This window comes from Panthera uncia, chromosome D2 (genome assembly GCF_023721935.1).
Source record: "Panthera uncia isolate 11264 chromosome D2, Puncia_PCG_1.0, whole genome shotgun sequence".
In the NCBI taxonomy this organism is placed as follows: domain Eukaryota; kingdom Metazoa; phylum Chordata; class Mammalia; order Carnivora; family Felidae; genus Panthera; species Panthera uncia.
The window spans coordinates 79069341-79083604 of record NC_064818.1 but is presented as its reverse complement, the minus strand read 5'-3'; the positions used below and the strand labels follow the sequence as shown (position 1 = coordinate 79083604).

Below are 14264 nucleotides of genomic sequence, written 5' to 3'. Positions count from 1 at the left end.
CGGGTTTGTTCTCAACCGCTTCTGCGCTGCCCGCCACAGAGCTATGTTGAAGGTAGATTTGTCTTCTTGTCTGAATTTTTATTACTTGGGAATGTCAGCCCAAGCATTCTGCAGGTATTGCCTGGAAGCCTTTTGGGAGCCAGGAACTGGCCAGGAGAAGGAGCCTCGAAAGCGAAGAAGGAGGGTCCACCCCAACCCTCGCAGCCCTCGAAGGCACTTCCCTTGGCTGTAATCCCCTTGTGCGCCGTATTCAGTTGGTCCCTCAGGACCTGCATCTGTTAAAATAATCAACCAAGGGGGCGCCTGGGTGGCGCAGTCGGTTAAGCGTCCGACTTCAGCCAGGTCACGATCTCGTGGTCCGTGAGTTCGAGCCCCGCGTCAGGCTCTGGGCCGATGGCTCGGAGCCTGCAGCCTGCTTCCGATTCTGTGTCTCCCTCTCTCTCTGACCCTCCCCCGTTCATGCCTTGTCTCTCTCTGTCCCAAAAATAAATAAAAAACGTTGAAAAAAAATTAAAAAATAAAATAAAATAAAATAATCAACCAAGAGGGGCGCCTGGGCGGCTGAGTCGGTTGAGCGTCTGACTTCGGCTCAGGCCCTGGTCTCGCGGTTCGCGGGTTCGAGCCCCGCGTCGGGCTCTGTGCCGACAGCTCGGAGCTTGGAGCCTGCTTCCGATTCTGTGTCTCCCTCTCTCTCTGCCCCTCCCCCGCTCGTGCTCTGTCTCTCAAAAATAAATAGAAACATGAAAATTTTTTTAAAAAATAAATAAATAAATAAAACAATCAGCCAAGAATTTTGTCGGGCTGGAGGAAACAGAAGCATGTTTTTCCGTATACAGGTGATGAGCAAAGGCGGAGGATAAGGCATCTTAGCATCTAACAACATCACCCTATTGCCACTTGACATCTCTGAGCCTCAGTTTCTCACCTGCACGAAATGGTCGTCGTGAAGACTTAAAGAGCCACTCGTTGTAACGCGTCCTCCCGCATCCTGCCGCATAGTAGACCTCGCGGTGCTCAGTGAGCTGCAAACAGAAACACACTTGCAGTGTGGGGCACTGTGGGTAATTAGAACATGAATAAAGGCTGACTTGGCTTCTGGGGTCAAACGCACCCGATTGTTTTCGGGTGATGTGTAGCACCAGTGGAAACATCTCAGTGGGTTTCATTCCTCATTCGCTTACACTGCTCACCTTTTCACCTTTACGTGCCGAGCAGTGACAACCTTTTCTGTGCCAGTACGCATGAAATAGCTACTCCTGGGTGATCATTCCTCACTCTAGAGGTGAACAGAACCTGATTCGCACTCTGCTCCTCATTGCTCCTTTCCGTTTTGAACCTCTGGCGATAAAGGGGAAACAGACCCACCCAACCCAAACTGCAATTGCTTTCTAATTGTTTTCAGAGGCAGGAACTGGCATATTAAACATAGGGTCCCTTGCAAGAGAGACGAGCAGAAAAGGCAAGTGTAAGCCTAGCGATGAGATCTTGGGCTCTGAAATCAGACCGTCTTCCCAGTACCGGCTGTGTGACCCTAGACAAGTACTGAACCCCTCTGATGCCAGCTTCCCCACCTCCAAACGGGCACCAGCCCACTAGGGTTATTGTAAAAGTTAAATAAAATAATGCACCTGAAGTGCTTTGGCTTAGTAGGGGTTCAAACGAATGTTAGCGACTGCTCCTACTATTGCTTACGGAGACCAATTTGACAATAAATCATAGTAAAAATAAATTAAAAAAATAATAATAAATAAAAATAAATAAAATAAAATAAAATAAAGGTAGTGAAATAACCCTAGAGGTGAAAAAAAAGAAGAAAGAAAATTCTGAAGCCTAGAAAACATAGCCGTTTTACCTGTGTTGGCAGAAATGTTCGAAGAGGAAGGACAGCGTTAGCTAACCTGTAAACTCTATTCTTGCAGTCGCATCTACAGAAAGTGGCTCTCGGACTTTATTGACCTCTGGAATGAATGGTGTGTTGGGTTTCCATTTACTTACGGGATATAATCCATTTCCATTTATTAAACTTGGCAAATCCCATACTAGGAAGACAGTCATATTCCATTGAGAACCGCCTCAAACGGTTAGAAACCCACATTCAAAAGACTTGGAAACTACAGGTAGTCATTTGAAAGGGGAGAGAGTAGCCTAAAGCTTTAAGGCCACGTAGAATGACAGCTGAGGGGTGTCAGTGGCAGCAACCCGACCTTATTCACCTGCTCTTACGACTCACCTGGAAAATGCGGCTGTCAAACATGGCCCCGCTGTGTTCACACAGATTTCTAGCAAGTTTACAACTGTCTGTGGTGGCACGTGTGATCCGCGCATTCTGTGGCGGGATGGGGTCATCTGAAGAGCCCCAAACGACAGTGGTAACATATTTCAGTGGAAATGGCCCGTGATTTGATCCAAAATTCTGCATATTTGAAAGCAGTACATTAAGATATTATTTTGCGGGGGAACTTAAGTGTCCCCTATAGTTCCCAAGATGCTGTCTCAACGGTTTTACGTATTACAGTCTGTGAAACTAAATGAGAAAGAGCTGGGGAGAAGGAACTTGTTTTTTATTGTGGGAGGGGGCAAGTTATTTAATCGTTTCGAGTAGTTCAGCAAATAGAGGAGAACAAAAGAAAATTGAATGTAAATGCTTCATTGTTCTTACAGATGCGCAGTTCTAAATAGTTAGGATCCCCAAATACCGAAATTACGACCAAAAATAATTTGAATTTTGTAGCCAAGTTGAATTGAGTGCTATGGGAGACAGCGTAAGCCCCATTTTGCAGGGTGGAAAAAGTTATTTCGGGGAAAGTTGGAATGTGATTTGCTGCTACTTATCTTCAAACCTTAAGAGCCATGTGCTGACATTTCTTCCTGGCAAGGCAGTGTGGACCAAGTGGTTGGGATGAGGTAGATTTTAGAGCCAAATGGAGGCAAGTTCAGTCTCCACTGGCTCAGCTGTGTGGCGGTGGACAAATCCCTTAACCTCTCTGAATGTCTCCCTCTTCATTTCTAAGCAGATAGATGGTAACAGTCCCTACACCACAGGGTCTCCACCAACATCAGGGTTGAAAGTGCACTTGAAAGGCAGGTGTCCCAGGGCCTGGCAAATAATAGGAGGGAGGCGGCATCCGGGTCATGAAGACAAGTCATAAATGGTAGTGGCGATAGGGAGTGGCTGTTGCTTTCACTCCCCAAATCACGAACCCAGAGCATAAGCCGTTTACCAGGATAACTTTCCCCATAGGGAAAACAAAAAAAGCATAGATATTTACAAGGGCTAAGCTCTAAAAGTAGTCCAAACAAGGCTGAGCCGTAGAAAATGCCAGATCTTGGATTCTTTTTCTTGTTTTTCATTTTCCTTCTCTCATTTCATACCTCAGTGCACTGTCTTTATAGAGAATTATTCAGTTGTCTGATCTCTCTGTAGAAGAGTCCAGAAGAGCCAATGATACGAGGGTGAAGAGTCCCCTGACTCCAGCCAGTGTAGTTTTCGCTGAAAACCACAAGGAGTTCTTTCAGTGTGTGAGGCATCCAGTCTGGGTACATATTGATTTTCCTCTCGATTTTTTCTCTATATTTATTTAGCTCCAGTTGAGGAATAGACCATTTTCAATAAAGGATCTTCGTTCTAGTAACTAGGAAAATCCTGATCATGATTTTTAATTACGCTTTTTATTATGTGTTATGTTTTGTTGAAGCTCCAGATGGTTTATCCCTCATATGAACGTATTCATAGCTGTATTTCCAAATTCCTGTAAAGAAAACCATTACCCAAATTTATATATGAATGACTTGGTAATTTGTGGAATAATAACTTGTAGCGAAGTCAATCTTCAGCAGAAAACTGGGTTGGATGCTCTGAATACCAAATGGCTTTCCTAGAGAGATCACTAGTGCGTGTGTGATTTAATTGCAGAGTATCCGTGGTGCCTTCTGGTGTAACTGACACATAAGAGCCGTCTTGTGATGCGTTTGCGTGAATATGTTGCACAGAATAATTAAACCCTTAAACCATATGTATACTCTTCAAAGAAATAATAGGAAAAAGTTGACATATCATCAATGAGTTTTTTATGTTCTAAATAATTGATGCCAAACTCTTAGCTTTCTTTTCCCTATTTCCCTCCTTTAAGCAGTTCTGAAATTGAGGACAAGTTGTCAGCGTTGGTCTTGAGGACCTGACAGCATTGAGAATTCTTGAAATGACAAGGGAGTGAATGTGACTGTCCCCTCCCCAGACCCCCTCCAGGATCAGTGACCACAATTTGAAACCACATTTTTTTATTTTTAATTGATCCAGTTTGTTGGAGCGCATTCTGTCCCAACTGGGTTGCTTTTCTATAATAATGAGTCCGTGTTTGTCGTCTGTTTATTTATTAAGCGCTTCCTGTGTGCGAGGCATCCTGCTAGCTTAGGGACGTAGCTTCTGCCCCTTAGCTCAACCCAGGGTGGGAGAAGACAAGACACCAAGAAACCAGGTAGAGCAGAAGGCAGGTCCTGTAACAGAGTCCTGGCACAGCACAGGGAAACATTAATGAAAGGAGAATGGAGAAAGGGATCCCAGAGGTGAAAATGAGTAGGTGTTTCTTTCTGCTCTCCTATGTTTGGGGGAATAAAATATTCATTTTGATGAAATCCATCTCAGACAATATAACTAAATTATATAATAGCAAATTTGGAGTGGGGTCCTTTCAATATTGACTTAAAAGGGCAATTGGGGGGTGATTTTTTTATTTCAAACGCAAATCATTTCAGAAATGTAAGAAATTTTATAAGGGAAAATGTTATCTACATCACAGTGTTTAAAAACATTTTTTAATGTTTATTTGAGAGAGCACGAGCGAGCGTGATTCGGGGAGGGGCAGAGAGAGAGGGAGACACGGAATCCAAAGCAGGCTCCAGGCTCCGAGCTGTCAGCACAGAGCCCGACGCGGGACTCGAACCCACAGACCGCGAGATCACGACCTGAGCCGAAGTTGGACGCTTAACCGACTGAGCCACGCAGGCACCCCTACATCATAGTGTTTTAATGTAAATCATCAATGATCATTTCTAGTCACATACACCCAAAGACTTTGCAATTAGAAATACAGTGCTTGGCTGGAAAGGATGAGATTCTTCCTATTGCCCTATAGACCTTTCTTCCTTCTTTAGGAAGGCCTGGATCGCTGTCTACTTCCCTCTTACGACCGCTTTGCTGCATCCCAAAGGTTTTGGACTGTTGTGTTTTCATTTCTATTGGCTTCCGTGTACTTTTTTATTCCCTCTTTGCTTTCTTGGTTAACCCATTCATTCTTGAGTACAGTGGTCTTTAATCTCCAAGTGTTTGTGGCCTTTCTAAATTTTTTTCCTGTGGTTGATTTCACGTTTCATAGCATGGTCTGAAAATGTGCACGGTGTGATGTTGATCCTTTTGTACTTGTTGAGGGCTGATTTGCGACCTAGTATGTGATCGGTTCTGCACTCGGGAAGAATGCGTATCCTGCTGCTTTAGGACGAAATGTTTTGAATAGATCTGTTAAGTCCCTCCGGTCTAGCTTGTCATTCAAAGCCATTGTTTCCTCGTTGATTTTCCGCTTGGATGACCTGCCCACTGCGGTAAGTGGGTGTTAAAGTCTTCTTCTGTTACTGTGTTATTATCACTGACTTTATGTTTGTGATTTATTGGTGTGTATATTCGGGTTCTGCCAAGTTGGGGACGTAAATGTTCTTACTCCCCCGTAAAGAAAGCGTGTGCTGTCTGTTTCCATCTCTGTCTTCACCCCAAGCCACTTCCTTGACCTTAGACTCGTGGAGTCAGCTGCTTGCCGGACATCCAGGAGCATGTCTCTCAGGTACCCGGCACTCAACGTGGCCAAGGTGGAACTCACCGTCTCCATTCCCTCCTGGATGAACCACCCATCTCGGGTGCCAACTGAGGTTCCTAATTCTGTCCCCCCATCTGTATTTCCCATCCCAAAGGCTTATATCTTGGTCTGGCCGTTTGTTTGGACGCTCACACCGGCTTCCTCTAACTAGCCCTCCTGCTGCAGTTGTTTCTTGCCCCCGAAGTCTTATCTACGTGGCCGTCAGAGCGGCCTTTGGCCCCAAAGCTTGTGTCTGCTCGGGTCACTGCCACATTGAATGGCTCCCATTACACGGAGTAAAGTCAGCAATGCTGGCAACTTGGTGGATTAGTCCCCGGCATGCCTCTCTGAGCAACGGTGCATTGCCCTGCTTCAAACTTTACACCCAACACCTGGAACTCAGCAGGGCTTCACATTTCCGGTGCCCAGCCCCCACTAGCATGCTCTTCCTGTACATTCCATGCCTTTGAGAATGGAGGCACCCCTATCTGGAATCATCTCTTCCTCATTCCTCTCCATCTCCTGCCTCACCACCCCTTCACACGTGACTTCTTCTTGTCCATCTTTCATAATCCATTTGGGTACCACCTCCCTCAGGCTGCCTTCTGGATTAGAAGCCTCTCCTTGAACTCCTGCAGTGCTTTGGGCATCTCTGTATCATGGAAATCTCATCACTCTTTGGGTCTGTCTTTCACCAGATGATGAGCCTGGGGGGTGTCTTATTCCCAGTGTCCAGCACAATAAATATTAAATGAGAGAATACCGAGGTGTCACTTACAATAGCCAAACATATGGAAAAGAGCAAAATCAACTCCCGGCGTTTTATTTTCTGGTGTAAGGAGGAACAGAATTCCTTGTTAGATCAGCTAATCTAATAAGCAGAGAAAAGGAATGTTCTCATGAAATTATGCATTCACCTTCTGTTTTCATTTGCTGACATAGAGAATCCATCTAATTGGATTTTTCTCCTTGGGGAAATCTAAAGGAAATGGGTCCCCTGCTGTGCCATTTCCAATATGGCCATTGTCCACCTCTGCTCTTTTCTCATGGGACCTTTGACTGCTAGCCCCTTTTAAATTAGACGCACGTCTGGGGCACCTGGGTGGCTCAGTCGGTTGAGCGTCCGACTTCGGCTCAGGTCATGATCTCGCAGTCTGTGGGTTCGAGCCCCGCGTCGGGCTCTGTGCTGACAGCTTGGAGCCTGGAGCCTGCTTCGGATTCTGTGTCTCCCTCTCTCTCTGCCCCTCCCCCGCTCCTGCTCTGGCTCTCTCTCTCTCTCTCTGTCTCTCTCTCTGTCAAAAATAAATAAACATTAAAAAAAATAAAAATGAATTAGACACACGTCTGAGAAAGCCTCAAGTGAGCACACCCTCAGTTTCAGCCATGGCTTCTCAACAAGTCGTGGTCCCTGGGAAAGACATGGGGCACGGGTTACCCAAGCTGAGAGGGGACAGTCCTAGACAAAAAGAATATGCCTACAGCATTCGCCCGAAATTCAGTCCTTCATCCATCCATCCATCCATCCATCCACGCGTCCATCTGTTATTCCTCTTGTCCACAAGTTTACTGACTGTCCTCTACCAAAAGTTCATTGTCCAATTCCTGGCTTTCCTGGTGGATTTCCCATGTCCCCCATACATGAAGCAAGTCTCCTCCTTGGACATCCATCTAAACTAGCTTTCAGTTAGAAAGCCTTAAAGTATTATCTCTTTGTGGTATAAATTATATCTCTACACTTTGTGTTACAAATTATATTTCTACAAATTCCTATGTGTGTTACTCCTCTTAGTATTAGGTTCATTCAAAATAAGGATCCATGGGGCGCCTGGGTGGCTCAGTCGGTTGAGCGTCTCAGGTCATGATCTCACAGTTCATGAGTTTGAGCCCTGCGTCCGGCTCTGTGCTGACAGCTCAGAGCCTGGAGTCCGCTTCGGATCCTGTGTGTCTCTCCTCTCTCTGCCCCTCCCCCCACTTGCATTTTCTCATGAATAAATAAACATTAAAAAATATAAGGATCCAGCACCGTTAAGCACAGAACTACTAAAGTGTTAACAAAATATAAGCAAAGTAATAAAATTATGAATGAACAGTAAATAATGTAAGTAATAACAATCTAACTTGAATTGTATTAAATCTTCTCCTCTGTGATCTCGAAGCTGACCAAGCCCTCTCTCCCCAGGAGCACTGAGGCTGTTCCAGGCCCTTCCTCGTGTAGCCAGGGCTCCCACTCCTCCTCCCCATTCCCCTGCTCTGTGAGTCCTTCTGCCTGCTCCCCCCACCGCGTTGTCTCACCCCCTCTCTGCCCCATTTTCCTCCAGCCCCTTCACTTCCTCCAGCCCCTGCCTCATGATTTCACCTCCCATCTCTCTGCTTCCCTTTAGAGCCACCGTCTGGAAAGACGCACTGACCATTTCTGTCCCCATCCCCTCGGCCTCCCCTGCAGCTGCCCCCGTCAAGGCCGCCAGCCTCCCACACCTCCCTGCCTTGCCCTTGCCCATCCCGGCAGGGCGAACCTGGGTGAACCTGCCCAGAGGATCCTGGGAAAGCTCACAGGAGGGACACGTAGAGGATGGGGATTCGAGACCAAAAGCATCACGGAGGCTGGCCCCCTCCAGCATGATCTGTGTATTCCTGAGCAGAGGGAGGGGTGGGGCGGGGCGGGAGGATCCTGGTACCTTAATCAGTGAGTGTGAGAGATCATCTGTTTTATGTTTTGGCACAATCTTCTTCCACCGTCGCTGGTGAGGAGAGCACAAGTCAGACCTCCGTGAGGGTCTAACTGATTTAAGCCAGGCGTTTCCGAAATATATTGAAGTCCATGTAAAACGGGGAAATTGCTTTCAGTTCTGGACTTGGCTGGGAGAGGAGCTAAAGAAATCGATTATGAGGAAAGTATTCCTCGCCTGTTACATCAATAACCTCCCACTTCCGTTTCGACTCTATCCATTTGTCAGCACCCTGGATGCAAATCCTAACTCACGCCAACTGAAGTGAAGGAGAGGGGGCTATTGAGGAAGGGGAGAGGCAGAGTGGGTCCCCAGCACATGTGGAAAGTCTCCCCCTTTGTCCCCTTTGTCGGGGCTGAGTGGTGGCTGTGTCTGGGCAGCGTCCTCTAAAGCAAGGCACCAGGCTGAGGGAACCCCCGTGAGCATGTTCTTGGAGCTCTGAGAACAGAGAGGCAAGACTTCTTCCCCGGAAGCCCCAGCTCACAGCGTGCCATAGGGGAGAGTTGTGGTTGGCCAGCCGGGGTCCCTGCTTCATCTCTGGACTGGAGACGGGGCCACCCCCAGCCGATGGCGTGAGGCTCATTCTCTGGAGGCTGGGGAGGAGGAGACAGCCACTGCCAGTCACTGCCGCCCCCTGCGAAGTCCAGTATTTACAGCAACTCTGGGATACCTGGGTGGCTCAGTCGGTTAAGCGTCTCTTTTTTATTTGAGAGAGACAGAGTGTGTATGTGAGTTGGGGGTTGGGGGGGGGAACAGGGGCAGAGGGAGAGGGGGAGAGAGAGATAGAGGGAGGGAGGGAGGGAGAGAATCTCAAGCAGGCTCCATGCTCAGTGCAGGGGCCCAACACGGGGCTCGATCCCACATCCCCGGGATCATGACCTGAGCCGAAATCAAACATTGGACGCTTGGCCAACTCAGCCACCCAGGTGCCCCAAGCATCTGACTCTTGATCTGGCTGCGGTCGTGATCTCACAGTTGTGAGGATGAGGCCCCCCCCTCGGCCTCCTCGCTGGGCGTGAAGCCTGCTGGCGATTCTCACTCTCTCTCTCCCTCTGCCCCTCCCCCATGCCCCTGCCCACTCTCCTTCTCTCCCTCAAAATAAATAACTAAATGTCATTAAATTGAGTTTAAAAAATAATAAGAAAATAAAATAAAGTCAACGACACGTTGCCCAGGCAGATACAACGCAGGCTCCGTGTAGGACTCGTTCCCCGTAGAAGAGCGTGTGCCTGTGTGTGTGTCCCCACATGCATGTGCACGTGGGGGCCTGGATCCCTGGGCGCACACGCCTGGAGTGTGCTAGAAGAAGGAGGTGAGGGGGGATGGGTGAGGGCTCCACGTGTACCGTGGGAGCTGTTGTTCAAGGCCCACGTGTCTGAGTCCTGCCTGTCTGAGTCTCCTCCTGACTCCTTCCCGAATAGGTAGAAGGTCCTTTGGGAGCCTCACGGGGTCACCTGTCACATAAGGGCGGGTCAGCTGCTGGCTGCCTTGTTCGCAACATATCCGTACGCTTCTCCACTCATCCTCTTATCTCGTTTGTCTTTCTTTTTCCACAGAGGCCTCATCGCTAACAGCTTCACAGAAACCCATTATCTGCTGGATGGCACCGATGTCTCCCTCACTCGAAATTACACGGTAAGTCCGGCGGCAAGGCCACCACAACACCACGCACGCCGTCAAGTCTGCGCTTAAACTTTGTGGCTGTTTTATCCTAAGTGAAGCCACATGCCCAGAGGCTACACTTAGGGACCATAAGGCACCTATGCATCACTTAGGCTTTAGGCATTCCATTATAACTCCAGGAGAACTTGGCCTTGGCCAGCTTTGTGCCAGGATAGTCCTTGGAGATGTGGCCGACCTCGAAACCACCTTCCAATCACTAGGGGATGCTCGGTTGGGCAAATCCTTTCTAGAAAACCTAGCCACGTTTCAAGATGGCTTGGAAAGCAATTGTCCCTGGGCTGAATTTAGCTGTGTTATACTTTAAGTCCCTTAAAAACAATTCGAAGTAAAACTGACTCTGCTTAACCTATAAATGTATCCTGCCTATTATAAATGTAACCTACCTATTATAGGCATGTCCACCAGAAATAAATGTATAAGCCATTTATCTATATGAATGATAAATCCACCATAAACACTTATGATCCTATATTATGGTGGTTACCATCATATGACGTTTATCACTTTTAGCTTTCCCAGTATTCGAAGTTTTATGTGTATCTTGGAAAAGATGCTAAATTTATTTGTTCCTTTAACAAGTGTTTGCTGTGTTTTCTGTGTGCTCAGCCCGCGTGAACATGGGCATTTAAAAAGAGTTGCTGCCCTCTGAGGACTGGGAAAGCTAGTTTTTTTTTTTCCAAAAACCTGTGGATATCTGTTTTAACAAGAATTAGCTTAGAGGAAGACTTTACATTTGCAGTTGAAGTGTCGTCAAGCAGCCATTGTCGACCTGCCAGGTTTCCCCCTTTCTTTATCTCTTGTGTGCATGTGGCACTTACAAACTGATGCCTTGAGACCCCCAGCGATTTGGTAGAATGACCCGACACTGACCTTCCAGCCTGCAGAAAACACATAGGAGTCCTGGATATAATATAACCATGTATGAACTTGTGTTACTACCTCGTCAAGTTTAGAAGAGAGTCCATGGGGCGCCCTGGGTGGCGCAGTCGGTTAAGCGTCCGACTTCAGCCAGGTCACGATCTCGCGGTCTGTGAGTTCGAGCCCCGCGTCAGGCTCTGGGCTGATGGCTCAGAGCCTGGAGCCTGTTTCCGATTCTGTGTCTCCCTCTCTCTCTGCCCTTCCCCCGTTCATGCTCTGTCTCTCTCTGTCCCAAAAATAAATAAAAAAAGTTGAAAAAAAATTTTAAAAAAAAAAAAAAAAAAAAAAAGAAGAGAGTCCAAGAAATCCCCAAGAGGCAAAGACAAAGAAGGGGTATAGGCTCAGAGCAGTAGACTGGTGAGTTGGGGTCATGGGACCTCAAAGGGCTACTCAGGTCCAGAGAGAGGGACTGGTGCTTGGGACCGAGGACAAGAGAAGTGGGTGTCTACAACTGAGAGGTTTTGCAAAAGCTGGGCCCCCAGGAAGTGGCTTCCTCTGTGGGAAAGAACAAGAATGTCTAGTCTGGAGAAGGGACAACAGAGAGAACTGTCTCAGGGTATCCTGGATTGAAGAAATAGCTCATAAGAAAAAGAGAATTGAGAGCCCAGCTAGCCTTATAAGCGTATGTTTGCAATGGAGTGGACTGGTGTTTATATGTCTGACGCCTACATAGAAATGCAATTCCCGGTCAATACATTAACATCCAAACTGGTCCCAAATCAGTAATCCTGGATCCCCTGGGCCCAAGCTGAAGCCAAGCCAAAATAGTAGAAATAGAGATATGTCTACAGCCGCGATCACATGAGACGCCCATGCCAAAAACAAAGAATAATAAAAATATTAGCAATGAGCCCCAAATCAAAATTGCAAAACACACAGTGAGAAAAGCCACGGTGAGTGAGCGTCAGTGGACAAGGGGAACAAGAGAATCAGCACCTCAGGGAATGCAAGACAATACAAAAATCAGGGGAAATTGTAAATATTTTAAAGAGAACAGAATAGGCCTGATAGAAATTCCAGAGTGAAAATACAGAAAGAAAGAAAGAAAGAAAATAGGAAAGAAGCAATGTTTAAACGGTGTGATGAGAATGTTCTGGAACTGGAGAAAGATATGCACCCCAAGTAGGAAGAACAAAAAGCAGACTCACTCCAGGATGGCTTGTAGTAAAACGGCAGACCCCTAAAGATGAAATCGTAACACCACCTGAGAGAAAAGAGACCCTTGTGCAAAATGACAATTGCACCGACAACAGACTTCTCGTTAGCAACTACAAAATTAGAATTCAGAGAGCCACGGGAAAATTACAAAAATCATAGGAAAATACATTTGCACACAAAAAAAGAGAATGCGCTGCTCTCAGATTCTCACAAGGAATATCTACCAAGGAAAAACTAACAAAGAATATTGCAGTAAGAAAGAAATAGAACACAAGAGCCAGGATAGGCCGTTAGAGGCAATAGGAAACAAAACCACTGCGTGTGAGTAAATCTAAGTAAGCTATTTAAGATAATAATTACAACAATAATGACTAAATTTGGATGTTTTAAGACAAGATGAGCAAACATTTAGAACAGTTTAAGAATTTGTATTGTACTGGCGAATAATAGAGACACTGATCAACTTGAGATTTTGATAAATATGTATCTTGCTAATTTAAGTATAACCGCTAAAAGAATAGGAAAGCAGAATGTATAATTCCAAACAATAGATGGTCACAAAAATAGTATATCAGCTCAGTGGAGGGCAGGAAAGAAGGAAAAGGATTTGAAAAGCAGAGTAAATATAAAACACAAAATAATTAGCTAAAAATGAGTCAACATATTACTCTAATTATATGTAAATAGACTGAATCTGTTTGTTAAAGTAAAAACAGATTATCTGCTTAGAACTTAAAATGAAATCCAGCTACATAATTTTTACAAGATTCACACTCAAAATACAACATGGTTCTGAAAGGAATGGAAAATATATAGTAGACAGATATTAACCCAAAGAAAGCTACTGTCGTAGTAGTAACATCAGGCAACCTAGATCGTAAGGCCAAAAAAAGACATTCTTATGGATAAAGGGACTGATTGCTTAATGATAAAAGGAGCCATTCAAAAGGATGGTAAAATACTTGTGAAACTACATATACCAATAAAATAGCCTCAAAACATGTGAAGCAATAATCAAAACAATTACAATAAGCTGACAAATTCACAACCAGAGAGGGAGATTTAAATATACCTCTCTCAGAAATGAAGATTTTAATAGATGAGCAGAAATTAATGAGAAGGAAGGCCAAAAGGATGGAGAGAACCATTTAAGCCAAAAGGTGGTTCTTTGAAAATATTAATAAAATGAACAAAACCCAAATCTAATCAAGAAGAAAGAAGAATTCCCAAGCAACGGTATTAACAACACAAGGAAGGATGTAACTATTGCCGTACAGACATTTTGAGAATCACAAGAATGTTATCCACAATACTAACCATTTCTTAAAAATGTAAATTCTGGGGGTGCCTGGGCGGCTCAGTCAGTTGAGCATCTGACTCTTGATTTCAGCTCAGGTCTTGATCCCAGGGTTGTGGGATCGAGCCCTACATTGGGCTCCGCGCTGAACATAGGGACTGCTTGGGATTTTCTCCCCGTCTCCCTTTTTCTCTCTCCCCTGCTCACTGGCCCTCTAAAAGAGAAAAATGATTTTTAAATCTTCCTACCCCCAAAATAATATCAAGCCCGAATATTTTATCAGGTAACTTTTACCAAACCTATAAAGAACAAATAGTTACTAAGAATTAAAAAAAAAAAAATTTAAGGGAAAAGAGAGTAACTACGAAAATCAGAAAGAGAGCATCCACAACATGAATATTATAGACTATCTTCAATTATGAACATAGTGGCAAAAATCCTAAGTAAAATATTTACAAATCATGTCCAGCACATATTTTTGAAAATACTTTATGACCAAATGGTACTTATCCGAGAAATGCAAAGATAGTTCAATATCAGTATATCTAATAATACAGTTTTATGTATTATTATCTTTAGATGAAAAATATTATTATGATTGATATTATTTCTTCAAATATAATCCATGGTATTTATTAT

The 14264-nt window shown here is 45.2% G+C and overlaps 1 protein-coding gene across 1 annotated transcript in view; it reads left to right on the top strand.

The window, feature by feature from the left end:
• The window catches only part of ADAM12 (ADAM metallopeptidase domain 12), a 348424-nt gene that overhangs the window by 202724 nt on the left and 131436 nt on the right, over window positions 1-14264 (top strand). The window contains 1 exon segment of the mRNA XM_049645890.1: window positions 10126-10204. Coding sequence (XP_049501847.1) covers window positions 10126-10204 — 79 coding nt within the window.